Source organism: Wickerhamomyces anomalus (assembly GCF_001661255.1).
Source record: "Wickerhamomyces anomalus NRRL Y-366-8 unplaced genomic scaffold WICANscaffold_1, whole genome shotgun sequence".
NCBI classification, from domain to species: domain Eukaryota; kingdom Fungi; phylum Ascomycota; class Saccharomycetes; order Phaffomycetales; family Wickerhamomycetaceae; genus Hansenula; species Hansenula anomala.
The window spans coordinates 578,906-606,201 of NW_017567110.1; the positions used below are offsets into that span (position 1 = coordinate 578,906).

Genomic DNA, 27,296 nt, shown 5'->3' on the forward strand with positions numbered 1-27,296 from the left:
TTCACATACACTTGGGTATTATGGATTCTTTTGGTGGTAATTGAACGAAAACAGAGCTCTTTTGAGAAAAGCTTCTAATGAGCTGACGTCTCACTAACGAATTTCTCACTTGACTCGACAAGACCCTCAACATCGTCACTAGTTTTCAAAAGTTGTTTGAAGTAAATCCAAGGGACCCATACAAAATATCATGATTTTTCGTTCACATAAATTTTATGTGTAGACCAGATTCGCGAATACGTTACAGGACACACCATAATAAACTTTTGATTGTCCAGAATGAACAGAAGTTTCTATGACAAAATGCATTTATTTTAATGAATATGTTTGTTAGTCTGTGTCCGTTCTATCACTGTCATATTCCTTGAATTCATCACTCAAATCGAAAACCTTGACAGTACCATCCATCGATATTGCACATAGAACTTTACCAAACGTATCAATTTGTAACACTGGTGAAGATGGTGATATTTCTATTGTACTCAGTATTTTCTTTGATTGCAGGTCCCAGATGTATATGTTTCCATTTTCAGATCCTGAAGCACTAGCAAAGTAGGTTAGTAAACTGATATTTCCATAATACATTATCTCTCATACATACATTAATGGATCTTTTGAAGTAGTTACAAACCTGCTACCACATGTATACTTTTCTGAAAATCCAGTACCGCCTTGATACGTCTTCACAACTCTATTGTTCATATAATCCCACAATCTTATTGTGTTGTCCAATGTAGTTGCCAATAAATAGTTCCCATTTGGCGAAAATCTAATATATGAAACAGGAAATGATGAACCACCTTTATCATAAATCAAAGTTTTCAAACATTGTCCAGATTCTGTATCAAATAAACGAATCAACCCATCATAACTTGCACTTGCAATGATGGTTCCATCCCAACTAAGGTCAACTGATGCAATTGGATCTGAATGAGCACTCAAAGTCTTCAAGCACTTCCCATTCTGAGCATCCCATATTCTTATAGCCTCATCAGCACTTCCAGTGACTAATAAGTTTCCTCTATAATTGAACTCAACACAAGTGACATGATAAGTATGACCTTCTAAAATGTTTAAACATTCACCAAACTCCACATCCCATATTCTGATGGTCATATCGTCTGAAACTGAAGCCAGGTGACGTGAGTCTTGAGCCCATGCTATATCGGATATACCCCTCGAATGAGAACTCAAAGACCTTATAAATGAACCAGATTCTAGGTTAAATATGTGAATTGTTGCATCTGATGAAGCTGTCGCGAAATATAGTCCATTGGGGCTGATTTTGATCGTGGTTGATTCCTTGTTGTGCTGGGATGATATCTTGTACCGTATCTTGTACAGATCGTCTTTCACTTGGCCATCTGCCATATTTTTATCAAGCTATTTCTTCTTTGGTTGTGCTTTCAATGGTGAAGTTGATTTGTTTATGTTTTTTCACTTCAAAACTTCATCAGTTTTTGGAAACAGACACGACTTTTTTGCTCTTGAGAAATTGACTTTTGAAAACCAAATCGCCACCAGCCAAAAAACGATTAAACAACAGAATCAAAATCAAAATCATACGGAAAACTGTTCATTGAAATGGTGAGTTTTATGAATGGCTATTGGCCTGTGTGTTAATTGATGATGTTCGGAGTGCTAACAATTGCTACTATAGAGTTTAAGAATTATCCCTGAATCCACTCAACCAAGTGCTGTTGACAGTACAAAATTCGGCCCAGGTGCTCCATCTGCTCCAGGTATACAAGATATATTGAGATCAGACGAAGGTCCATTGAACATAAGCTCCAAGATCAACAACAGACATCCATTGGAAAGCAGAATCCAAAACTGGGAAACTACACAACATGAATTGAAATTAGAACAATATAGACGTATATTTGGTGCTGCTGAGCCAATCAAGAGAACAATGGAGTTGAAAATTGTTGAGCAGACAGATTTCATGCCTAATGCTTTAGGTAATGCCTCTAATGTGCATAGAGATATTTTGTTGAATAAGGATACTTCAATTGACTGGGAAGATATTTATACAGGTATGTTTCAGATAAAGCAAAACGATGATAATGGACTACTAACACAATATAGGTCAAAATTCATTCCAACAGAGAGATTTCCACTCAGATTTGGAAAGAAAAATGGGTATATAATAAAGATTTGACGGATTAGATGCAGCTTTTTTATGAAATGAGATTGTAGGTTCTTATGAGACTCCATCACAAAAGAGAATAACAAAGAAAGAACTAGCAGCTCACTGACCAGTCACTCCAACAGCTCTAACAATGACTTAAATTGTAGTTGTTTAATTGAATTAATTTGTCCAATTTACCCGCAAATCAGCGATCTAGTATGTACATATCGACACGCTCTGAAATGGCAGCTTGAAAAATGGCGGTCGCGCGTTTAAAAAAAATTATTCATTTCGAAAAAAAGACTGAAAATTTTCACTACAGAGAAATCAAATCTAGTTATACTAGCAAATCAGAAACAGCTATTCATCAAGAATTTAAATCTCTGTTCCATCAAAACAATTCAATCAGCATCTGAACTTTTCAGCATTCCATATAATTGTCATTAAAAAGTCATGTCTCAATCTCCCTCATTAAACTTTGGTCCAGCTTGGTACGTTTTTCTTCTATCAAATCATTTTGAATCAATGATTTGAATGGGATTTATTTCAATGAATAAATAACTAACTCTATTTTAGGATGCGTCCAGCTAATTCAAGAACCTCGAGTCAAGATCCAAATGTTTCAAATCTAAAAGGTGTGAAAGCGTGGGGATTACAAGATCAAACACAACAACAACAACAACAACAACAGCAACAGCATTTAGCCACTTCATTGAATGATCCAACATTTCAACAACCAAGCTTACAACAGCCATCAAGTTTTGTGACTCAAGCTCAAAAGAATGGTAATGGTAGCCGAGTTTATTCATTTGAAGATCTATTAAAGATTTGGCAAGAAATTCAAGAGAAAATCAAGAATGGAGAATCTGTAGAAAGTTATCGGTCATTAAGTCCAATTAAATCATTAGTTGAACAAGTTGAACGTGATAGATCTTTCCAAAGTGATTTGAAAAAAGATGACCCACAAGTTTCAGAAATAACTGAAAAGTTGGATGAGATTACTAGATGGGCCAAAAATGAAAAACCCACGCCATCTTCAACAACTACAGCTGGTGGTCTCGCAAGTTTGTTGAATAAAGATACTAGCACTGCTAGTCCATTCTTGGCTCAAAAATCATTATTGAATGATCATCCATTGCATTCGCCATATGGAAATACTTCAGCAGATGTTCCTTTGGCTCAGAATTCATTATCATTATTGCAACCTCATCAAATCAAATGGTTTTATTTGGATCAAACTGGTAATCAGCAAGGTCCATTTGACGGTAACTTGATGCAAAATTGGTACATGTCTGGTTACTTAGCCCCAGATTTGAATTTGAGAAGAGAGGATGAGTATACCTATTACTCATTACAAAATTTCATACTTTCAGTTAATAGTTACCAACAACCATTTTTGGTCTCATTACCTGATTTAACTCCAAAACCTCAATCAGTTCCATTCCAACATTCATTAAGTTTTGAGCAACAATTACCAGGTTTTTTCAATCAAGGGATTCCTCAGGCTCAATCTCAGTTTGGTCAAGTTCAGAATGTTCAGCAAAATTGGTCAACCAATTCAGGTCATTCATCACCTTGGGTTAGTCAAACCAATTTGGCTTCAGAAGTTCCTATTGCCACTCAAGATTTCAGAATTGGTACTCAATCACCATTTATGAATACATCTTTCAACAATCAAAGTACTTCTTCATTGGCTAGAGCTTCAGTTGATACTGCTTCAAATGAACATGATGAGTTATTAGACCAAATCCACTCAAAAGTTTTGAACAATGTCTTAGAAGATGAAATTGAACCACAGACTGTTGAACCAGTTGTTGAACCAAAAGTTGAAGAATCAATCAAAGTCCCAGAGCCAAAAGAAACAGCTCCAATTGCTGCTACTCAAAAGGCTGTTGGTACTCCATCAAATGCAACACAACAACAAACTAAACCAGCATCAAATGGACATGTTGCCACTGCCAGTGCATCAGAAACTGCAAAATTATTGAAACCTGAAGCACCAGTAGCACAACAAACTCCAAAATTAGCACCATGGGCCAATAAATCAGTTTCCAACGCTCCACAATTAACTTTAGAGCAAATCCAAAGATTAGAAGCTGAAGAATCCGAAAAACAAGCTAAAGCAAAAGCTAAACAAGATAAGATTTTAGCAGCTCAATTATTAGCAAACACTGAAAAGACTATCAAAGAAACTGAAGCTTCAAAGAAAATTTTACCTTCAACTTCAAGTTGGGGTACTCCAACAAAAGCTACACCAGCTCCAACCAAAACCTTATTAGATATTCAACGTGAAGAAGAAGCTGCTGCCGTTGCTCAAGCTGCCCAAGCCGCTGCTGCTTTAGCTGCATCTACCTCATCATCTTCAGGAAGTACACCAATGAAGAAAGCACCAAGTGCTAAAGGTTCATTTGCTTCAATTGCCACATCTTCAGCACCACCAGCTAATGCATGGACTGTTGTAAGTTCTAATAGAAAACCAGCACCAAAACCAGCCCCAAAAATCACTACAGCTCCAAAACCAATTACTCCAGAAGTCTTAAGAAATGTCTCTGCTTCAACTGCTGCTCAAGTTCAACCATCATCAACATATACTAAAACAATTTCACCACGTCAAGATTTCTTGAGCTGGTGTCGTACTTCAATGAAATTGAACAAAGGTGTCAATAAAGATGAAGTTTTACAAATTATGTTGATGTTACCAGTTGGCTCTGAATCTTCTGAAATCATTGCTGATACTATTTATTCAAACAGTTCCACTATGGATGGTAGAAGATTTGCTCAAGAATTCATGAAGAGACGTAAAGCTGTTGAAGATCAAGCTCATGATGGATTATCCTGGAATGAAGCATTACGTATTAGTGCTGAAAATGACGATGATGGTTGGGACTTCCAAGTCGTTGGTAAAAAGAAGAAAGGTAGAAATTAATGACTATAATGTTTAATAGACAGTCCCATTTTGCATATTACAAAAAAACGACCCATGAATGTAGTTGATTTATCTTATACAATGATTATTCTCTATTTGGTAGGACTAGTGTTCCATCAGATTGGACTTCAATTCCCCAATGATCCAATAGAGCTAGTTTTCTATCTTCAATAGCATTATATCTTCTTCTCAATGCTTCATTAAAGCAAATTTCTTGTAATAATGGAACAAATTTTGGGATCCAGCCTTTTTTGTATTTTTCAGCTTCTTGAACAAGTTCTTGAACCTCCAATTCTTCTAGTTTAGTAGCAGCTTGATATCTTTCCCATAAATCATCACCAATTGAACCCTTTTGGTATAATGCAGTAATGAATGGTTGAACTTCTTTAAGTTTAATGGTTCTTCTGATTGATTCAGCACCTCTTCTCATTAAAGCGGCCTTCAGCACCTTCTCATTTGGTTTCGGATCTTGCTCCCTTAATTGAAAATATAGTTCTTTTGGTATGTTTCTGTTGAAGAATGGTTTTCTTGAATATAAAGCGTTCAGTTTCTTCTTTCTGTAGTTGATTGAAAAAATAACCAAAGCTGTGATCATAACGGTCACATATATGATTGGTGTGAAAACAGAGATCTTTGAGATCTCAATTACTGGTTCTTCTTCAGCCATGGCTTATTAATGTTTGTCTTTAGACAGAAATTGAAGTATGAATTGATTTGTTTCTTCACTTTAACACGTCTGTTTTTCAAGTTTTTTGGAAAATTCTTGAAATAAGCTTCGCGAAAATCGATTTTTGGAAGTTGAAGCTTGTAAAACCAATAAAATTTGGCTTTTACTAAGCAAATAAGGAAGGAGTTGAAGCTAAAAGTTAAGGCAAATATTAAGAGTTAGCTCAAGTGGTCATAAGCTCACTTCAAATTCTTCAAGTTTGTCATTTAGTTTGAAACAGATCTTACTTCTAGGGAGTGCATCTACCATATCAAATTCAAGTTTTCGCGAATTTGTAAACAGAAGAGAGTTGAACGCGATGGCAAAGATCAAAGGGAAGCTAAACAACAACTCTTACAAACTGAGGATATTTAAGAGTAAAGTTCCTTGAAAATGAGCAGCATTGTGAGTATTCTATATAACTCTATCGATTGAAAAAGAAGTGCTAACAAACTTAAAACAGATTCTAAGATTCAGGTCCAAAGATGGGATGTTCAGAATCTCAACAAATGCTTCGTCAGACTTTTTAGATGTCATCGACCAGCTCTCTCAGAAACTTGAGAAGGCAGATGTCAGCTCAATATCAATTTCAGATAAGCCAAATGGACAATTCCAGGCAATTGCTACATTGGCTGGTAAAACTCCAGCTGAACTTGGATTTAAGAATGGTGAAATGTTGTTCATAAACTTTGAGAGTTCAGATGGTCCACAACAACAAGAACAACAACCTGCCCCTGAATCAGCATCCACAAGTACAGCAAGTACATTCATTTCAATCCCACAACTTAAAGATCCCTCACAAATCGTCGAATTGCCAATTGACCAAGAACTAGAGAAAGAAGAAGGTTTGATTCCAAGACAAAGGAGTAGACTTTGTAGACATAATGATAAAGGTATGTGTGAGTATTGCTCACCATTACCCCCATATGATAAAGGATATAGAGAAGAAAACCAAATCAAACATGCTTCATTCCATGCTCATTTGAAAGAAGTTAATGAGGCTACAAATAAAGGAACAGGCTCGTCATATATGGCACCGTTAAGTGAATCAAATTTTGCCATCAATAAACAATGTATCGGGGGTCATGAACCTTGGCCAAAGGGTATTTGCTCTAAATGTCAACCTTCAGCTATCACATTGCAACAACAAGAATTTCGTATGGTTGATCATGTTGAATTTGCAAATTTTGAAATTGTCAATGCTTTTATTGAAAGTTGGAGAAGAACTGGTACTCAAAGAATTGGGTTTCTGTATGGTACTTATCAGAAATATGACAAAGTTCCTTTAGGAATCAAAGCAGTTGTTGAAGCTATCTATGAACCTGCACAACATGATGAAAATGATGGGTTAACATTGGGATTACCATGGGAAGAAGAATCAAGAATTGATAAAATTGCAAAACAGTGTGGATTATATAAAGTTGGTGTCATCTTTTCAGACTTAACAGATGCTGGAAATGGTGATGGTTCAGTCGTTTGTAAAAGACACAAAGATTCTTATTTTTTGTCATCGTTGGAAGTCATATTTGCTGCTAAACTACAATCAAAGTATCCAAATTTTACCAAATTTTCAGATTCAGGTAAATTTTCATCAAAATTCGTTACATGTGTTGTATCTGGTAATTTACAAGGAGAAATTGACATTGCATCATACCAAGTTTCTGAAGGTGCTGAAGGTTTAGTTAAAGCTGATATATTAACAGGTTCAACCCAACCATCATTTGCATATATCAATGAAACAAATGAAGAGCGTTATGTCCCAGATATCTTTTACAACAAAATCAATGAGTATAAATTGGCTGTGAAGGTTAACGCCAAACCAGCATTCCCAGTTGAGTACTTACTAGTTACATTAACACATGGTTTCCCACAAGAACCATCCCCTGTCTTCAAATCAAATTCTTTCCCAGTGGAGAATCGTCAAGCAGCTGGTATTTCTCAAGATTTTGCTGAAGTGAAGAAACAATTGAAAATTGATAGTCATGATACACATGATGTTATAAACTCCATCTCAGACTTCCATCTTTTAACTTATCTCTTCTCCTTGGATATTTTGTCACCTTCTGAAGAGAAGTTGGTTGTTAAAATTGCCACTGAACATAAGCTTGAGGATGCTTATAGACTTATTGAACAACCGGGCTGGCAGACATTGCTCACGATCATCAGAGAAAGCACATGATCCTAAATACCCAAAGAATTGTAATCAAACACACATTTTTTTGTGTCAAAATCGATATGTAGTTCGTCCCGATCTGGTAATATTTCCCTTTTGGGCCATTTTATCTAGAAGCTTCGAGATGGGCGATGGCACCGGGTAAATCTCGATTTTTTTTTTGGCCATTGAAGATTTTTTCAATATAAGAACATCATGACGACAAGAATAAAAGCCATACAAGTACAATTTTTTGAATTTTCCCTTAAAAAGTTAGTTCAATTATAACAGATCATACAAAATGAGTTCTCCATTTGGTTTAGATTTCGGTAACCACAACTCTGTTGTCGCCGTTGCCAAAAACAGAGGTATCGACGTTGTCGTCAATGAAGTTTCCAACCGTTCAACACCATCTTTGATTGGTTTTGGTTACAAGAACCGTTTCATTGGTGAAACTGGTAAATCTCAACAAACTTCAAACATCAAAAACACTGTTGATAACATCAAGAGAATTGTTGGTTTAGATTACAACCACCCAGATGTCGCCCATGAACAAAAGTTCTTCTCTACTGAATTAGTTGATATTGATGGTAAAGTTGGTGCTAAAGTTAAATTTTTGGGTAAAACTGAAGAATTCACTTCCACTCAATTAGCTGCTATGTACTTCAACAAAATCAAAGATCAAGTCACTAAAGAATCTAAAAGTAAAATTGAAGATATTTGTGTTGCCGTTCCAATCTGGTACTCACAAGTTCAACGTCATGCTATCGCTGACGCTGCTAGAATCGCTGGTTTAAACCCAGTCAGAATTGTCAATGATTTAACTGCTGCCGCTGTTGGTTACGGTGTTTTCAAGACTGATTTCCCAGAAGATAAAGCTCAAAACATCGCTTTTGTTGATATTGGTCACTCTTCATATGGTATCACCATTGCTGCTTTGAAGAAAGGTGAATTGAAGGTTTTAGGTTCAGCTTATGACAAAAACTTTGGTGGTAGAGATTTTGATTTTGCCATTGCTAACCATTTCGCTGATGAATTAGACTCAAAATACAAAGTCAAAGTTCGTGAAAATCCAAAATCATTCTCACGTATCTTGGCCTCTGCTGAAAGAATCAAGAAAATCTTGTCAGCAAACAGTCAAGCACCATTCTCTGTTGAATCAGTTATCAACGATATTGATTTCTCTTCATCATTAACCAGAGAAAAATTAGAGGAATTAGTCGCCCCATTATTAGAACGTGTTGATGTTCCAGTTCAAACCGCTTTGAAAAATGCCGGTTTAACTTCAGAAGATATTGATTACGTTGAAGTTATCGGTGGTGGTTCAAGAGTTCCAACTTTGAAAGACAGAATTTCTGAAGCTTTTGGTAAACCATTATCATTCCACTTGAACCAAGATGAAGCTATTGCTAAAGGTGCTACTTTCATCTGTGCTATTCACTCACCAACTTTAAGAGTTCGTCCATTCAAATTCACTGATGTTAACCCACACTCAGTCTCATACTTCTGGGACAAGCAAGTTGAAGATGATGATGACCACTTAGAAGTTTTCCCAACTGGTTCTCCATTCCCATCAACTAAAGTTATCACTTTAGAACGTACTCAAGATTTCAAAGTTGAAGCCAAATACACCAACAAATCAGAATTACCAGCCGGTACTGAAGTTGATATTGCTTCATGGGAAATCAAAGGTGTTAAACCAGCTGAAGGTCAACAAACCATCACTGTTAAAGCTAAATTAAGAAACAATGAATCTGGTTTCTACAGCATTGAATCTGCTTACACTGTTGAAGAAGTTGAAGTTGAAGAAGAAATTCCATATGAAGGTGAAGGTGAAAAACCAGAAGATTACGAACCAAAATACAAAACAGTTAAACAACTTGTCAAGAAAGATGATTTAACTATTGTCACACATGATGCTTCATTACCAGAAAAAACCTTGAATGATTACATGGAAAAAGAAGGTCAATTGACTGCTGGTGATGAATTAGTCTTCAAGATCCAAAACAAGAGAAATGAAATTGAAGAATACATTTATGATTTCAGAAGTAAATTAGATGACATTTATGCTAAATTTGTCTCTGAACAAGAAAAAGAAGATTTATCATCATTATTATTGAAAGCTGAAGATTGGTTATATGATCACGAAGATTCCTCATTAGGTGTCTTCACTGCTAAATATGAAGAATTGGCTTCAAAGGGTAACTTGATCAAAGGTAGATACTTACAAGCTGAAAATGAAAAATTAGAAGCTGAAAGAGCTAAGAAAGAAGCTGAAGCCTACCAAAAATTCTCCCAAAAATTAAAAGATCAAAATGATACCCCAGCTGAAGAACCAAAGAAAGATGCTGAAGGTGATTTAGATCTTGATTAATCAATCAACAAATAAATATAAAAGGGAAAAGAAGGTATATATGAATATTTAGAGGTATAAAGAAAAGCTCGATGAATTTCTAATCAATTTTCAAAATTTTGTCATATGATATATTGCGTATAAGTTTAAGCTTTTTTTCGGTTCTTTGTTTTAATATTTGGGATATTTTTGATATTTTGCAGGTTACAATTAATAAATTAGATTTATCATAAGTACGAGTAATCGTAGACTATTGTTCTGTTCTTAATATGCTCAATTTGGACAAAGCCGACGTTATCAGGATTCAAAAGGACGCCTAATCTTTTTGACTCAGAAATATCGTTCGAGTTCGGACAACTAGATAAAGATCTCCAGAACACTTTGACAACCAGTTTATATAAACTCACTCTATTCTTAAAATCTCAGTCGTTATTGTTTGTCAATTATCCCTTACCCAAAATATGTCAGAAATCGTTGTTGTTGGTGCTGGTGTCATTGGTCTTTCCGCTGCACAAGCACTCTGTGAAAAGGGTTATAAAGTCAAAGTTGTTGCTGCTCATTTTCCAACTGATCCTTTAAATTCACGTTACACTTCACCATGGGCAGGTGCACATTATAGACCATTTCCTAGTAAATCACCAAAAGAATTTGAAGAGTCCCAATTAACAAGAAAGACTCTTGAATATTTTGAAAAATTAGCTGTGGAGGAACCTCAATCCTCAGTTAAATTTATTGATGGTATTGACTATTTAGAGGAAAAGGGACTATATGATGTTAAAGCAAAAGGATACTATGAAGATATTCAATACTTGAAGGAAATACCAAAGAACCAATTACCTAAAGGTGTTGAATTTGGTGCAAAGTATAGAACTTGGGTGTTGAACTCACCTTTATACATTCAATATCTTCAAAGAAAACTGACCTTCAAATATGGAGTCGAGTTCATAAGAACTGAACTAACCTCTTTGAAACAAGTATCACAATCATTCCCAAATACTATAATTGTTAATGCTTCTGGATTGGGTTTACAATACAATGGTGGTTATGATCCGAAATCATATGTTATCAGAGGCCAAACACTTTTAGTCAGAGCTCCAGAAGGGCATCCCTACGAAAAGCAAACAATCACACACCAATCTAAAGATGGATTATGGACATTCGTCATTCCAAGACCATTGGATGGTGGACTAATCGTTGGTGGTACTAAACAGGTTAATGATTTTCAAAATACACCAAAAGATGAAGATACTAAACAATTGATTGAAAGATCCAGAGCGCTTTATCCTGAGATTTTCATTGATGGTGAGTTAGATATCAAGAATATCAATGTTGGATTCAGACCTGCCAGAGAGGGTGGTATTAGAATCGAGATAGAGAAGGTTGGTAAGCAATACATTGTCCATGACTATGGCTTTGGTGGTATGGGATATGAATTGTCTCGTGGATCGGCTGAAGAAGTTTTGAAGCTAGTTGAGTCGATTCCAACTGTTTCAAAGTTATGATTTATTTATTAATATAATGTTTAAACGGAGTGGTCTATTAAGTAATAATAACAATATACAAATATTAAAGAACCCTATAAAACATTGAAGAAAACAACTATCGTTAGCAAACAAAATAAATAGAACATGTACATCATTTTCTCAACCTATTGAACAAAACTTATAACTGATTAATGCAAATAGAAATTAGAAATAATGAATGCGTGAAAAGAATGTGCACCTTAGTGTTTAGGATGACCTTTAATCTCTCTAGACCAACCTGGGATATCATCACCTGTACCACGTAAAGGTCTTTCAAGAAGAACATTTTCCAATCCCATAGCATCGGATAACCAAGGATGATTCACCATACCACCGGCATCAGCTCTTCTTTCTGGATTGATGGACAACATTGGTAATAAAAAGTCAGCTAATTCATAAGCATCAGTTTCATTATAGTTGTATTTATCCATCAAGACTTCTTTTAGACCCCATGGTTTCAATGTTGAAATATTTCTTAATTCTCCTCTAGAATTGAAAAACTCTCTAGAGTATTGACCTTCTTTCAAAACATTTGAAGGAATTTTACCCAATAATTCAATTATTTGAGCAATATGATCATCGTCTTTTGTATAACTATGACCCTTAACAGGATCGAAAAGATAATCACCGGTGAGTAATTCAAAAATCATACAAGCTAATGACCAAACATCAGCAGAACACCCCCACTTAGCACCTAGCAATACTTCTGGCGAACGGTATTGTCTTGTTTGGATATCATTTGTGAAATGTTCATCATACCAACATGCGTTTCCAAGATCTGCAATCTTGACACTGATCAAATGTTCATCACTTGTAATGACTCCTCTATTGTTTTCATCCTGACTTATTTCAATTCCACTATTTTCAGCAGATATAGACATCGATGACAGTGAATTTGCCACTGTTTCTGCTCTCTTTGATTGTGATTTTAATGGGGATTCATTTTTGAATGGTGAATTCTCGAAATATTGACCAGAACTAATTGGCGAAGGTAATGGTTGAGATCCAGTAATCAGAGTTTGGCGTCTTGAGCGTCTGCCATTTCTTGAAGGAGTTGAAGTTCCACTCGTTGAACCTGATTTTGGCGGAACAGAAGTATGTGCACTTGGTAATCTTGAACGTCTTGATTGTCTTCTCTCCAGTTTTCTTCTATCTCTTTCTGTTTTTTCAACAGTCTCCACCATTTTAACAATATGCTCAACATCACCAATTTCAATAAGGACATTTTCAGGTTTCAAATCTGTGTGAATAACACCAGTTTCTCTATGTAAATAATCAAGTGCCAATAACATTTGTTTAGCAATTTGTTTAACATAAATCACTGGAATTCCTCTATGTTTGTACTTTCTAATTAAACTCAACAAATTTTCTCCCAAAACTTCAAAAACCATTATAACATGTGTACCATTTGGACCATCATGATTAAACGAATCTAAAAATGCAATAACATGTTTTTTACCCCTATGGATACTATGATTATAACTTATTTTCTTCAATAACTTGATTTCATCTAAGGCTGTTTCTGTATAGTGTCTTGCTGAGCGAACAATCTTAACAGCAACATGAACATTTTTCTCATTATCTCTTGCAAGCCACACAGTACTAAAATGTCCCCATCCAAGTTTTCTAACCAGCACATATCTACCTTCCTTGTACTCTTCTCCTATGTAAGCAGGATGGTATCCTCCTTTTACGTAATCTTCTTGGTTTTCTTCATTTTCCAATGTTTTTGGATCTTCCTCTTCTTCAGTATCATCATCTTCATCGTCAGACCCGTCATTATGTTCCTCTTGTTCATGACAAAGGTCATCAATTCCACTTTGAGTGTTCAAAGGATGCGGCACTCCTTGGATTAAAGAGGCAGGATCTTTGTTTGCAGCTTTTTGGAAAGCGATGGATAGTTTAGATTTTGTAGTTGGTGTTGAAGTCTTTGTTGATTTCTTCTCAGATGGAGAAGGGTGTGGTGAAAATAGCCGTCTAGAATCTGGAGAAGTAGCCATTGTTTATGAATTTTATAGCTTTTGGTAAGCCTTGTAGCAAAACTTTCCTTGAATGATCTTTTTGTAATAAATTTACTTTGTTGATGTTAAATGATTTGTGATAAACTTTGTAGTTGGACACCCCAGTTGGCTGGAATTCTTCTCTTTTCCCTGAATTTTCTGAGAATATTTGTTAAAAAACAGCAGAGTTTTCCAAATATCAATATCAATAAAAATGCTCTATAATCTTTGAGGGTTTTCGAAAAACTGATTTGAAGTTGCTCTATCTGTTTATTCCACTTTGTAACCAATTGTGAGACGAATTGTCGCTAATATTTTTTGAGCTGATGGGTTTTTTTTTTTGATGTTCACGATCAAAAAGAAAAAAAAAACATTGATTATGTAATATTTATAAACAATTGGAAACTTTTCAAAGAAATTTTAGTTGAATTTGACACAAGTTTTCGAAGAATTCCTTCAATTACCTTCTAAAGATGGCTGAAATGGACCTGGAGCATGTCTTATTTGGACTCAGCACGTTTGTTAACGACTGTGAGGAGAAAAAACTGAATGTGGACAACGTCTACAAGGAAAGTTACTTGAAACTGTTGGACCAAATGGCACTATTACTAAGAGAGGAATCGACAAGAGATCATGATCTTATAAGGTCCAACTTACCCAAGTTTATAGACTCTGCTGACTACTTATTGGTAAATCAAGAGCAACCTGGCTATAATGAGTTGTTACTTGAAGTCATTAGAGTCCTGGCCAATTCAATCGCTGATAATGATGTGAATAGAAGACAATTATCTTCAAAGTCAGATTTTATTGAACATTTATCAAATCAATTGGAATCGAAACCAGACGATAGTTCACTGAATGAAAGAATCTTGATTCTTTTAAAGAACTTAGTCATTGATACACCAGACGTTGCCAAGGATGTGTCTTTCATAACTCAAAGTCTATTGAGCTATATTAGTCAATCTGATGGTGGCATATTCATGGCCGTTGATTTGCTGACGGATTTGATTGGAAATATGCAATATAACCCAAATCCTCAAAACATTGAAAATTTGATCAAATTACTAGTGAAGACCTTGAATCAACAATCAGACCTAGATGAGGATGAATTTGCAGAACTTGTCGTTAATATATCAAGTGTCCTTGAAGGTATAACAGTGGATCCAAGATTCAAGTTTGATAAAGCAGAGACTGAAAAGACATTACAAGTTGGTTTATTTGACAGTTTAAAGAAAATTGACTCACTTGAATTTCAAAATATATTGATGGCAAAGAGAAGACTCTTTGCTTCAATTGGTAACATTTCTGCAAACCTCACAACATCAAACAAACCAATGAGAACGTACTCAATTTCAAATGTTCAAGATCAAAATCAACAAAATGGTTATATAATTTCAGGCTGTTTCACAATTATTGGAAATTCAATTGCATCGCCCGAGGATAGAAATGAAGTTTTGGATCAAGCTCCAGCTCTAGTGAATGACATTTTGTCAAAGTATAACTACTTGACAGATCCTGTTCAATTTCAAGGTATACTGCATCTTTTGAAAGCATTGACTAACTTTGATACTGTGGGCACATTATTCACAGACAAAAACTTCAAAGTACTGGAATTCCTCATTGAGGCCACTGTTAGAAATAGCAAATACTATACAAATTTCAATGTTTTGTTGACTGGTTTTCTCAAGAAACTATTTGTTTTAGTCAACCAAAGACATGTTGAAAAGATATTGAACAGTGGTGTACCGGAAATTTTAACTTCATCGGATCCAAGTAATGAATCAAATTTAATCATTTTGCTACTGTTGAACAAAGTTGCAATTTATAAGTCGGATTCAAACATTGATATTTTTTGCAACAGAATTTTCAAATTCTCCAATGATATACAAGCTGCTTATCTATTTGAACTAACAAAGACCATTGGTGTACTTTTACAACATAGATCCAGTTATGTCTTAGAGAATTATTCATCAAGTTTAATCACTTTATTGACAACCATTGATTCAATAGATGCTAGCTCGAACGATAACGCCGCAAAGGCTGTTCTAAATAACGGAAGATACATATCAGGAACATTACTCAATTTATCCAAAGAGAACGATATTGATCCAGAGTTGAAGGCCTTAAGTGAAAAATTGTTGAGAAAGTAAAAGAATATACTACATTTATTTGTAATATATTACGTAATTCTGAGTTTCGTAATGAGCACGTTTTCGCGAAATCTGCTAGGGCAAATAAATAATTTTGATGAAGATAAACTTTCAATTCTTTGCCAAACTAGTTTAATTGGAGATTCAAGTGAGGTTTTATATGTTAATTTATAGTATATGATACGAAGTGTGATATGACCAAAAAGAAGATTTTGCCAAATGACCAGTGTGAACTGCTTGGTCCAGTGTCAATTTTGATACAGTCGTTATTAGGACTGATTGCCATTTCATCATTAATGGTTAAAAGACTATATGAACATCCTAAGAGACCTTGGAAAGTATGGTTTTATGACGTTTCAAAACAAGTGTTTGGTGCTTTGGGTATTCATTTATTAAATTTGACTGTTTCATTGCTCAAATCCAAAAAAGCTCTACTAATGCTTACACAACAAGATGGTGGAGGAGATGAGGAAGATCATAATCAATGTGATTGGTATTTTTTAAATCTATTGATGGATACAACAATAGGTGTTCCTGTATTATGGCTTTGTTTATTTGCGGTGTATCAAGTTTGTGAATGGCTCCAGATATCAGAGATCGAAAGTGGTAACTACGGTAAACCTCCAAAATTCAGCTCATATTTGAAACAATTGACAATTTTCTTTATTGCTGTGCTAATGATGAAAGGTATACTTTATCTACTACTATATATCCCAATTTTCATTATGTATGCTGATTGGATCTTGAGTTTTTCAGATGACTTCCCCAACCTGCAGATCGTTTTGGTGATGTTGGTATTCCCAACCATATTAAACTGTTTCCAATACTACGTTATTGATAGCATAATCAAATTTCCAAGTTCCAGTGAGCTTGTAATGTGAACTAGATAAACAATACATATATTCTTTTGTGGATTGTAGATTTCATTTTTTTTCAGAAGTATTCAAAATGATTGAAGAACTGATCTTTATTAGCTCTGTTCCCTTCAAATTGAAATTAGCTGTATTCAAATTCTTCATAAACTCATAAACATCGACATTACTGTCAAATCCCAATAGATTTTTTTCAAATGTCTTGAACAATGCAATCGATATCTTGAAGATCTCTGTATACCCATTCAACATCATAATATCCCAAACCCTGAAAACAATATGAATAGGTAGACTATCTGAAAATAGTGAAATGAACCAATTGAAACAAATAGGTTCAATCTCAACATCAATCTCGTTAAAGTGAGCATTCAATTTTGGTAAGTTTTCGATAAAGTTTTCCTTAAATATGGTCAAATCATTCTTCACATTAACCAAATTGAAAAAATCTTTAGGTAAAACATTATCAACAAGTCCAATGAATGCCCAAAATGCTTCTTCCTCATTGGGATAAACCAATAACAAGTTAGCAGCAATAAAATTCATACCTTGACAATAGCCTATATTTGGATATTTCCTACTAAAAGCAATCAAAATATTTTTCAATTTTTTCAATCCAGGCCCATTATCTTTGAAAAAAATGTTGAAAGGCATTGTTCTATAAAGATCCAGCTCTATTTGTGATTCAGCCTCTTCATTTGCTTTTGTTTCATAAACTAATTTATAATATTCTGATGGTGTCATTAAATTTTTGGATCCTGTTAATTCTGACCAAATTTTTGTTCTGTACTTCATTGGAACACCGTTTTGAACCAATTTGGTGAAATCTTTGTACAAGTGTTTAAAATTTGATAAATTTTCACCGTTGATCACTAATAAATCATCTGAATTTTCATTATTCAACAAAGAAATCTTTTTTATGAACGCATCCCATTGTTTATTGTTTTGATGTTGAGTTTTGTCATAATCATTTGCAATTTCTAAAAGCCTTGAAGTAAACGATTTATCAATTGGGTTTCTTGGTGATGTAATTTTAGTGCCATCCTTATTTTCTCTGTCATACATGAACCCAAACTTGTCTATATATCCTCGATCATCTTCAGTAGATTGTTCTTGGTAAGTTGGTGGCTTCACATCATGAGGATCGAAATTTTCCATTTCCATAGGCACTAACCTCTTGTTGTTACTTGTGCTACTATTTACTATTGCATCATGGACAGGCTGAGGTACGTGATTCAAAAATCTATGCGAAACAACATTTAATATTGAGTTTGAGCCGTGTTGTTGTGAAATGATGGAATTGTTGTGATGCTGTTTGAGATCATTTGAAGGTAATGGAGGCGAAGACATTGAATGAGGCCTTGTTGAAACTTTTTGTGTTGAGCTTTGTTTTCCAGCGTTCAATGTAACACTGGTGGAGCTTCTTTGTGGAGTTCTTAGGGTTGCTGGTGAAGTTGCAATAGATGTTCTTGAATCAACGGGCTGTAAAACATCATCAAAATGTTCACTCATTGCATCATTGATCAGGTCTTTTAAATATGAGTTGTCGTTAATATCTTTCAAGCTCATTTCACTTTTATCTAGCCTCTCCCTCAGTATCAGCTCTATCTGGCTAGTTGATAACCCCATTTCATTCAGTAACTTCATCAGCGTGTTTTCTCTAGTTGAGTTTCTCTTCCTTATCAATGACATTTCAGCTTCTCTTTGTGCCAAATCTGTAGACAATTGCCTTATAAGAGTAACAGCACCATATCTTTTAATCAAATGTTCAATTGACTTATTTGGTGACACGTGAAGATTGCCTGGAATGGATTCTGGATTCAATTGATGTGTTTCAAATAAACCTCTTGAAGGCGATGATGATCTGCCGATTTTATCAACACTTTCTGAAGACATTTTAGCATGATAAGGTGCATTCAATGAAGCTAAGAATTCACTTGAACCACCTTCTGGACCATTGTCATCATATAAAGGCCCCAGGTTCTCTGGAATGGAGTTCTTTTTGGTGCTTGTCTGGCTCCTCGACCTGCTTATTGACATTCTCTGACCCCTAGAATTGTTGGACATCTTCTTATTTCTGGCTATGCCATTGAACAATTTAGCTCAGAGATAATTGACCAGCAATTTGAATACTCAGGATTGTTATTTAATGAATTGTTGAAGAAAGTGAGTTGATGTTGTCCTAGACAATGATGTTTTTTGGTTTGGGAAAGAAAAATCAAAATCTAACAAATTCTGGAGGCGAAAACAACACAAAAGAACATTCACATCGTTTGACCAAAAGGAAAGGATTAACTGAAAGATAAATTGAAATTCTCCATTATCAATTTTCACTTGTCTGCAAAGTTTTCTTCCCAAGCGTTCAGGACCTTTGAATGCCGTCTTCATCCAATCCATCACACCCTTCAAATGAATCAAAAAGACCAAAAACATCTGAAGATACGGAAGAAACTATGACGATAGCTGCTGGATTCACCCCCATACCCACTAGTCATTCAAGAAGATCAGTGCCGTTGGTATCCACTACAAACCCTTTGATAACGTCAATGCTCTATAGGATTTTCCCAATATTGATAATATTCAACACAGCTTTAGATTTCGTGACATGGACAAATCAAGATCCTTTTATGAATTTCATCTATCACTCAACGCTATATATATTCATTTACTACTATGACGTATCTATATATTACTTCTATATGCCTATTTTGGTGACTTTGGTGTTTTCTTCAATCAATTATTACATCAATTCAGTTTATTCCCATGTCAATGAAGAAGAACCTACACTAGAGGAAATTGTTGATACTTTGGACAATTTTGCTACAAGAGTTGATATATTATTAGAGCCATTCAAAACAATCAAAATCTCTTTCAAAAAGCTATTGAATTTTCTATTTTTGGTTACTCCAGTTCACCTCTTGATGTTGAGATATCTGATGCAACCCAAAACTTATTTATTGTTCTTGAGCATCATCTTAACAGCTTTCCACTCTCTGTGGTTTCAAGCTACAATGAAAATACTATGGAGAAGTCAGTTCATAAGAAATATATTTAGTTTCTTTGTTGGTGAAAACACTGCTCATTTTTACAACAACTATAAAATCTTGAATGAAACCAAGATTTCTAAAGAAAAGAATGGTAAAATTATACAATTTCAAATTATTGAAAATCAAAGAAGATGGATAGGTTTAGGATGGAGTGATAAGTTATTACCATATGAAAGAGCAAACTTCACAAATGAGGCACTTCAAGAAACTTCCTCTCCTGTTGGCTTTGCATTCCCTTTCAATTCTAAACAGTGGCAATGGCTGGAAGAGAAATGGAATATTGATATGAGCTTTTGTGAAGGTAAGAATAAAGACGGATGGCTATTTTATGATAACTACTGGCAAAATGCACAACTACAAGATTCTATTACATCTTATACCAGGGCAAGAAAATGGACTAGAAAAGCTGTCCTTATTTCGGAGAAGAATAAATAGCTAGTTAACCTCCTAGCTTGTTTTTAATAATGATTTATGATTAATGAATGAATTTATATTGGACGACCCCAGAATTTAGTGTAATTAGTGTCCCGATCGAAAATGACAGCAAATAAACTCAGAAATTCGCGGAAAAATCCGAACATCGGGACATGAAATAATACATAAAAAAAGAATCTTGGAATCTCAAATTAATCAACATTTCTAATCAGCATCAAGATTATCAAAGAATCAAGAGTTATTTAAAATGATAATAGGACGTGGAGTGATGCTTAAAGGAATGCACTCACTTGCACCAAAACAACTCCTACTCAGCACGAGTGAGAGGCTGTTCCCAGTGACCAGTTCAAAGGGATCACAATCAGTTAGATATAACAGTTCAACCAACGAATCAACTAATCCCCTTACTTTTGAAGGTAATACTACATTAGTGGGTACTCCTGAAGAACGTATGATGAATGTTTTTGGTGGTCGTATTAAAGGTGATGCTCGTCAATCTTCATCAAGAAGAGAAATAGGTGAACCAAGAATGATTGCAGGTGTATTAGTTCCACACAAGCCAACAGAACCAAATAACTGTTGTATGTCTGGGTGTGTTAATTGTGTTTGGGAGCAATATAATGATGATTTAAAAGATTGGAGAAGATTAAGAAATGAAGCTGCTATCAAACTTAACCAAACTGATCGTATATGGCCTTCTGATTTTAATCCACCTTTAGCTGCATTAGAAATGAAGAATGTTCCTCATGAACTAAGGAAAACAAAATTGAAATTAACAAATAAAAAGAAAATTTCAAGTTCTGCATATTTCCCTACAAAGTCGAAACCTGGTGCACAGCATGCAAGATCTGTTGTTCCTGAATTAAATCAAGATTTAGAAGATAAGGAAGATTGGGAAAATGTTCCTGTTAGTTTTAGAGTTTTCGCTGAAACTGAAAAGAAGATGAAGGCAAGACAACTGGAGAGAAAACGTCGTCGTGAAGAAACAGAAAGAAAGGCAAGAGAAGCTAGTCAACAATCAAGTTCAAGTTTACAACAAGAAAGTGTACAGATATAGATTCATACGGAATAATTGGCATAATTTACATATTCATATATTAATTCGATTTGAATAACATCGTAGAAAACAATTTGTTAAAAGAAAAATAGCAAAATAATTGGGTATATAAAAGATTCAAACCTGTAATAAAACATTGTTTAAGAATAATAAAATGTTTTGGGGACAAAGTAGAAGATAAAAAAGCGGAAAATCTTGATCCTAAATCAAGTAGGAGACGGCAACAACGAAAACACTCCAGAAACTGAAACCAGCAGCAGAGTTCATATGAGCACCACCTTTTGAAGAATGTGATGATGAAGCAGTCGCACTTGATGAACCAGAACTTGCGACGGTTGAGACTGGAGCAACTCTTGAAGATGCAGTGATCCCAGATTGAGTGTTGATCTCATTTGAAGCTTCAAAAACAACAGTTGCGTCTTTGACCTCATTATTTGAATCGTCATAGATAGTGTGGTTTGATTTTTTAGCTTCGATTCCATCAAGAAGTTTACCAACATTGGTTGCATTGACACCATGTTCAATCAAATCAGCGATATCTTTTGGTTGGGCTGGTAAAGTAAAATTGGCACCAAATTCAGAGTAGATGTTAGTGACAATATCAGCATCACAAGTGACGATATGAGCCTTTTCAACATCATCTTCTAAAATAGTTGGAATACTTGAGTTTGCGTATTCATTTTTCAGGTTTTCGAAATCTTCTCTATAAGTAATTGAATCATCACTATTCAATTCAACCACCCCATAATGAGAAGCTTCTTCGGTATATTCATAGACCAATCCACCAGAGAAAGTATTGACTAACCCTCCAAAGAGACCATCACTGATTTCATTAAAAGTTCTTGGTGAATTCTTGTTACAACCAAATTCTGAAAATAATAGAGGTAATGTTGTGTTTGACATAGTGGAGTTCAACTCTCCATATCCAGAAGATTCCCAAGTTGAAGGACTGCACCATTCATAAGAGTTCAACCCAAAGAAATCAGATCTACTAACATCATTTTCTTCACCATCAATGAAGCATTGCAAATATTCAAAAGTAGCTCTTCTTAAAGTAACACTATCAGCAGCTGAATAACCAACAGGGATAGTTCTGTTTGCATGTTTAGCAATGTATTGTTTCATATCTCTTTGAACAGCCCTAATATAGTTTGGAGTGATTTCAGCATAATTACTTTGATCATTAATGACTTCATTACCAGAAAAGAACCCCAAAACATTTGGATAGTTTTTGAAAGCTTCAATGAATTTAAAGACTCTGTTCAAATAGTTTGCATTGTATGAGCCAGATGGATCAGCTCTATTTAATGATCCACCGTATTCACCTGAATTAACATCTAAAATCAAATAAATACCGGCATTATTGAAGATAGTCATACATTCATCATGATTAGTGTCAGGGTTCAAAGAGTAGATTCTTAAAGTATTGATATTCATTTGTTGAAAGGCATAAGCATCTCTATAACAAGCATCAGGATTGGATAATGCATCAACACCAGTAGCTGAATCATAACCTGACGATCCCCCAGGTTGATAATCGATACCTTTGATAAAGAACACTTCACCTTGGGTTGAGGCATCACTATTTGGTTTGATGAATCTTTTCCCTTTGACAGTGATTGGTATCAAGGCATCTGCTGAGCAGATAAATAACAAAAGTTGGATGAAAGTTGTTGTTGTGATCTTCATATTGGTGGAAAACAAGACCCTGTTGATCAATGTACACAAAGCTTATCTAAAATGAATGAAAAAACGATAAAGTGGAACAATAAATGAAAGACTGAAGTTAGTTTTGAAGGTTAATAAACCAAATGATCAAGAAGCTTGTTCAGGGAGAGAAACTTGAAATCTCAAATAAAAACAACAAATCAACTCACGTATAACTCATTTTTTGTTTTTGTGGTTTCCTGGGATTCGTAAAAAAATTTGACCGCGTTTATGCAGCTGCCTCTTCGAAGCGAGCCACCAAATTTCAAAACGGGAAAGAAAATGGCCATGAAAACAAAAATAAACTGGGTTTTTTTTGGGAAATATAGATGAGCAGACTCACATGGATAAAAATAAAGGTCTAAAAGACCTAAAAACTACTAAAAAGAACCAATAAAAGTGGATTTCCGCGGCAAAAAATAAGAATGAGTGGTCCCTAGCAGGATCGAACTGCTGATCTTGGCGTTATTAGCACCACGCCTTAACCAACTGGGCCAAGGGACCGCTTTTTTGAACGAAATATCCGTTGAATCACTAGCACGTAAAAATCCGCTTGAATTTTTAGAATTTTTTATCAGTTTTATTCAACATTATTGTATAATAATCCCATATTTTAAAGTATAATATCATCTAAAATTCTTCAAATATTCAAACCATATATTTTTCAGTAATTTTGGATGCATTTTCAAAACTTTTTGGAATTCAGCTAAATTTTAACAACTAAAGTATTCCTAATTTATGTTTTCAAATGGGACCTTTAACAAAACTCAAAAATTTTAAAACTCTAAAAACTTGATTTCTACAATATTTAAGGCCACAAGATTCGAATAGTACAGTTTTAAAGGCATATATCCATCACAGTGCTGATTAACATCGAGATTTGTTAAAAATGTGCTTGATCCGGCCGCGAGCTGAGTCGACTGGACAGGTTATGGTAACTCCTCTGGTAATGTATAAAATTCTTTCTAAACTTCCTAAATCATAATTTCAATAATTCGAAGTACTGTTGGATTGAGAACCTAATGAATATTGTAAGTTTTGATAGATTCATTACAGAAATAAGCTAGCACAGTGCTTTGTGATGGTTCGGAGATATCACTTCTACCTAACGTCAGGACCTCCGAAAACTTATACTACATGGATTGCAATCTTCCCTCCACAACGTCTTTGACTTGATCAAGGTGCTGATTCTCAAACTGATTGAAATACACCATAGCTAGTAATCAGCGATAATTATGTCATTTCCCCTGTTTTATCTGTTGGCATTCTCTATTTCATGAATCATTACCTGTCAGGGTTTTTTTTCTTTTTCAAAATGACGTAAAAAACACGAGTGTTATTTCTTCATGAAGATCACCAAAAAATCAACAACAACAACAACTTGAATATTAAAATTAGATTCCACAACAAACCCTTGAACTACACAGCTAAAGACCCTGACCTTTTTACACTGATCACTTATCATCCTCTTTGAATCACCTTGACAAACCACAGCAGGTAGCATTTCCACGAGTTACTTCGCCTTCGTTCAACCCAGTATAAATCAATCAACCACCCATAAGGTGCTAAAGCCCTTCATCAATCAAATCTCATAGGTAAACCAGCTTTTCAAAACTACATTCACTCATTACAACAATATTGAAGAACCGCGATGGGGTTAGGTATTCAAGAACCCAACTACGATGGTGAAATTACAGGAACTTTTGAGATGCTTGCATCTTCAACTTCAGATTCTCATGCTGGTGGGTCAAATACCATTGAAACAGAATCAACAAACTTGAAAAGAACCAAAACTGGTGTTATATTAAACCCTCAACCACATGATAATCCTAATGATCCACTTAATTGGCCCATTTGGAGAAGAGACGTTGCTCTATTAGTTCTTGGTTGGCATTGTTTTGTTGGTGGTGGTCAATCTTCTATGTTAGCCGCTGGATTAACTCAACTTGGTGTTGAATTCAACGAATCGTCTACAACTTTGGCTTATTTAGTTGGTGGTTTCATGTTATCTTTAGCATTTGGTGCTTTATTAGCTTCCCCAACTGCTATTTTATTTGGGAAAAGATTTGTTTATATCTTTGGTATTGCAATTTTCCTTGGTGGTGCAATTTGGGGTGCTGTTGCTAAGAATTTTGGCTCCTTAATGGGAGCAAGAGTACTTATGGGTATTGGTGTCTCTCCAGTGGAATCATTACCTTCTGCCACTATTGCAGAAATTTATTTTGCTCATGAAAGAGCTTATAGAGTTGGGATTTATACATTACTATTACTTGGTGGTAAAAACTTAGTTCCAATGTTTAGTGCATTTGTTTTCCAGAATTTAGATAGACATTGGTTATTTTGGATTGTTGCAATAATTGTTGGTGTTGATTTAATCTTACATTTTTTATTTGTTCCTGAAACTTTTTGGAATAGACCACCAACTCCAAATCAAAGATCCATTGATGAAACAAGAGCTGCGAGAAAAGCATTAAAGAAAAGAATGACCTCACATTCACTAGTTCATCCAAATCAATTTGCCCTATACCATAATGATGAGGAAGAACAACTTGATAATGTTTCCATTGATTCACATACCCAAGGTCAAAACCCAATCGGTATAACTCAAACAAATTCAACACATGGATCAAGTCCGCATGTTATACAAAAAAAATCTTTTATCAAAGAATTACATCTTTTCAGTGGACGTCATACTAAAGATAAATGGTGGATGGTATTTCTCAGACCTTTTGTATTGTTTTTTTATCCACATGTTTGCTTTGGAGCTTTTTTCTATGCATTTGCAGTTGTTTGGTTAATTATGATTTCTGAAGTTATATCTGAAATCTTCACACATCCACCTTATGGGTATTCAAAATTATCAGTTGGATTATTTTACCTTTCACCATTTATTGGTGGTTCTTTAGGATCCGCAGTTGCAGGTAAAGCTTCAGATATGGTTGTTCGTTATTTGGTGAAAAGAAACAATGGTATTTATGAGCCAGAATTACGGTTACTAATGGTTATACCGTCTGTCTTAACTACATGCATTGGTCTAATGGGATTTGGATGGGCATCACAAGTACGCGATACATGGGCTGGACCTATTATTTTATTTGGTGTACTAGCATTTGGATCATCATTATCCTCAACAACTGCAATTACGTTTACAATTGATTCTTACAAGATGTTTGCAGGCGAATGTCTAGTTACATTAAATGTTACCAAGAACGTTATTGGGTTTCTGTTTTCATTATTTAATAACGAATTCAATCACAAACAAGGTTATAAAAATGCATTTGTTGTATTTGGGTGTGTTGAAATATTTGTTGGATTATTTGCAATTCCTTTATATTTTTATGGTAAAAGACTTAGAAGATGGACAGATGAGAAAGAATTCATGAGAAAACTATATCATGTTGATAATTTGAATAGTGGTGCTCCAAATCTAGAGAATAATGAGAAATTAGAAGATACAGGTAACCATGAGATGTTGAATGAACATTTATCATCAGGTAATTCTGGAGACACCTCACCAGGCTCAAAGATAAGGGAGGAGGGTCAAAGAGTTGAAGATTGAGTAGAATTCAAGTACTGTTAGGCTACTATTACACTAATGAAATGAATAGAATTGTGTTTATTTGAAAAGGTGTAGAGTGTATAAGCTGGAACCGTCGGAGTTGCTGGTACTCCTCAGTTTAGTGTATCCGATGGATTTAACTTCAAATTGACACAATCAACCGATGAACAATAGACTAGTAATGGCTTTGAGCTCTGGACCAATTGAGATCTAGACACCACAGATATTATCTAACACCGTTGGACTGGACCTGGCTCTTCTCTTTATACCTTCACCGAATGGGCAGGCTTTGCTTGTTTGTTTTGCTCTTATCGCTTCGCAGCTTATCAAAAATGTGACACATGGCCCACCTTAAATGAGCTCCGACGGGGGTACGCCACTGGGGATTGTTGAGACCCGCACAGGCCGTCATTATTTCCGACGGCGATTGTATTCTGTATAGAGGGAAAGGGAATAAAGTAAATATCCTCAAAAAACTATAAATACAACTTGGGATTCTCTTGTTTTCTACAAATTTGATTTATTCTACTAAAAGTATACTGATTCGAAAGAATTATCCGTTCAACTACGTTACTTACTTTTGGACAAACACTATTATTCCAATCTAGTTTGATTCAGCGCTTTCCTGTTATCTATTTGTGTCATCACAACAACAACAACATTATAAACATCAATTGATCC

At 34.9% G+C, this 27,296-nt stretch overlaps 14 protein-coding genes and 1 non-coding gene across 15 annotated transcripts; 9 read left to right on the forward strand and 6 right to left on the reverse strand.

Annotated features, from left to right (window-relative positions):
• Positions 1 to 10: 10 nt before the first annotated feature.
• Positions 11 to 1,371, reverse strand: SWD3 (Swd3p; the record flags this gene model as incomplete). The annotated part of the gene is made up of 2 exons (XM_019182619.1): positions 11 to 544; positions 602 to 1,371. 2 exons carry the CDS (start codon positions 1,369 to 1,371, stop codon positions 331 to 333), a joined length of 984 nt encoding a protein of 327 aa, XP_019041024.1. The 3' UTR covers positions 11 to 330.
• A 213-nt stretch (positions 1,372 to 1,584) lies between these two features.
• UMP1 (Ump1p) lies at positions 1,585 to 2,150 on the forward strand (the record flags this gene model as incomplete). The annotated part of the gene is made up of 3 exons (XM_019184308.1): positions 1,585 to 1,587; positions 1,661 to 2,036; positions 2,089 to 2,150. The coding sequence occupies 3 exons, from the start codon at positions 1,585 to 1,587 to the stop codon at positions 2,148 to 2,150; spliced, it is 441 nt and encodes a 146-aa protein (XP_019041025.1).
• A 434-nt stretch (positions 2,151 to 2,584) lies between these two features.
• Positions 2,585 to 5,057, forward strand: WICANDRAFT_76009 (uncharacterized protein; the record flags this gene model as incomplete). The annotated part of the gene is made up of 2 exons (XM_019184309.1): positions 2,585 to 2,622; positions 2,708 to 5,057. The coding sequence occupies 2 exons, from the start codon at positions 2,585 to 2,587 to the stop codon at positions 5,055 to 5,057; spliced, it is 2,388 nt and encodes a 795-aa protein (XP_019041026.1).
• Positions 5,058 to 5,142: 85 nt separating this feature from the next.
• Positions 5,143 to 5,724, reverse strand: SEC66 (Sec63 complex subunit SEC66; the record flags this gene model as incomplete). The annotated part of the gene is made up of 1 exon (XM_019182898.1): positions 5,143 to 5,724. The coding sequence occupies one exon, from the start codon at positions 5,722 to 5,724 to the stop codon at positions 5,143 to 5,145; it is 582 nt and encodes a 193-aa protein (XP_019041027.1).
• Positions 5,725 to 7,850: 2,126 nt separating this feature from the next.
• SSE1 (adenyl-nucleotide exchange factor SSE1) lies at positions 7,851 to 10,289 on the forward strand (the record flags this gene model as incomplete). The annotated part of the gene is made up of 1 exon (XM_019182620.1): positions 7,851 to 10,289. The coding sequence occupies exon 1, from the start codon at positions 8,217 to 8,219 to the stop codon at positions 10,287 to 10,289; it is 2,073 nt and encodes a 690-aa protein (XP_019041028.1). The 5' UTR covers positions 7,851 to 8,216.
• A 23-nt stretch (positions 10,290 to 10,312) lies between these two features.
• Positions 10,313 to 12,052, forward strand: WICANDRAFT_86782 (FAD-dependent oxidoreductase). Its single transcript, XM_019186071.1, has 2 exons — positions 10,313 to 10,684; positions 10,730 to 12,052. The coding sequence occupies exon 2, from the start codon at positions 10,730 to 10,732 to the stop codon at positions 11,768 to 11,770; it is 1,041 nt and encodes a 346-aa protein (XP_019041029.1). The 5' UTR covers positions 10,313 to 10,684; the 3' UTR covers positions 11,771 to 12,052.
• SKY1 (serine/threonine protein kinase SKY1) lies at positions 11,992 to 13,791 on the reverse strand (the record flags this gene model as incomplete). Its single annotated transcript, XM_019181241.1, has 1 exon — positions 11,992 to 13,791. One exon carries the CDS (start codon positions 13,789 to 13,791, stop codon positions 11,992 to 11,994), a length of 1,800 nt encoding a protein of 599 aa, XP_019041030.1.
• A 473-nt stretch (positions 13,792 to 14,264) lies between these two features.
• On the forward strand, positions 14,265 to 15,941 carry BEM4 (Bem4p; the record flags this gene model as incomplete). Its single annotated transcript, XM_019182899.1, has 1 exon — positions 14,265 to 15,941. One exon carries the CDS (start codon positions 14,265 to 14,267, stop codon positions 15,939 to 15,941), a length of 1,677 nt encoding a protein of 558 aa, XP_019041031.1.
• Positions 15,942 to 16,162: 221 nt separating this feature from the next.
• Positions 16,163 to 16,807, forward strand: WICANDRAFT_14853 (uncharacterized protein; the record flags this gene model as incomplete). Its single annotated transcript, XM_019180621.1, has 1 exon — positions 16,163 to 16,807. A coding segment is annotated over one exon (645 nt), but the record flags the coding sequence as incomplete, so codon positions are not given.
• Positions 16,808 to 16,864: 57 nt separating this feature from the next.
• Positions 16,865 to 18,877, reverse strand: WICANDRAFT_76016 (TBC domain-containing protein; the record flags this gene model as incomplete). Its single annotated transcript, XM_019184310.1, has 1 exon — positions 16,865 to 18,877. One exon carries the CDS (start codon positions 18,875 to 18,877, stop codon positions 16,865 to 16,867), a length of 2,013 nt encoding a protein of 670 aa, XP_019041033.1.
• Positions 18,878 to 19,263: 386 nt separating this feature from the next.
• PEX32 (Pex32p) lies at positions 19,264 to 20,292 on the forward strand (the record flags this gene model as incomplete). The annotated part of the gene is made up of 1 exon (XM_019181193.1): positions 19,264 to 20,292. The coding sequence occupies one exon, from the start codon at positions 19,264 to 19,266 to the stop codon at positions 20,290 to 20,292; it is 1,029 nt and encodes a 342-aa protein (XP_019041034.1).
• A 394-nt stretch (positions 20,293 to 20,686) lies between these two features.
• On the forward strand, positions 20,687 to 21,277 carry DPC25 (Dpc25p; the record flags this gene model as incomplete). Its single annotated transcript, XM_019180676.1, has 2 exons — positions 20,687 to 21,031; positions 21,113 to 21,277. Coding segments are annotated over 2 exons (510 nt in total), but the record flags the coding sequence as incomplete, so codon positions are not given.
• Positions 21,278 to 21,550: 273 nt separating this feature from the next.
• Positions 21,551 to 23,038, reverse strand: GAS3 (putative 1,3-beta-glucanosyltransferase; the record flags this gene model as incomplete). Its single annotated transcript, XM_019182900.1, has 1 exon — positions 21,551 to 23,038. The coding sequence occupies one exon, from the start codon at positions 23,036 to 23,038 to the stop codon at positions 21,551 to 21,553; it is 1,488 nt and encodes a 495-aa protein (XP_019041036.1).
• A 448-nt stretch (positions 23,039 to 23,486) lies between these two features.
• On the reverse strand, positions 23,487 to 23,560 carry WICANDRAFT_t28. Its single transcript has one exon. It is a non-coding gene; the product is annotated as a tRNA-Ile (tRNA).
• Positions 23,561 to 24,707: 1,147 nt separating this feature from the next.
• Positions 24,708 to 26,615, forward strand: WICANDRAFT_25739 (uncharacterized protein; the record flags this gene model as incomplete). The annotated part of the gene is made up of 1 exon (XM_019181180.1): positions 24,708 to 26,615. The coding sequence occupies one exon, from the start codon at positions 24,708 to 24,710 to the stop codon at positions 26,613 to 26,615; it is 1,908 nt and encodes a 635-aa protein (XP_019041037.1).
• Positions 26,616 to 27,296: the final 681 nt, after the last annotated feature.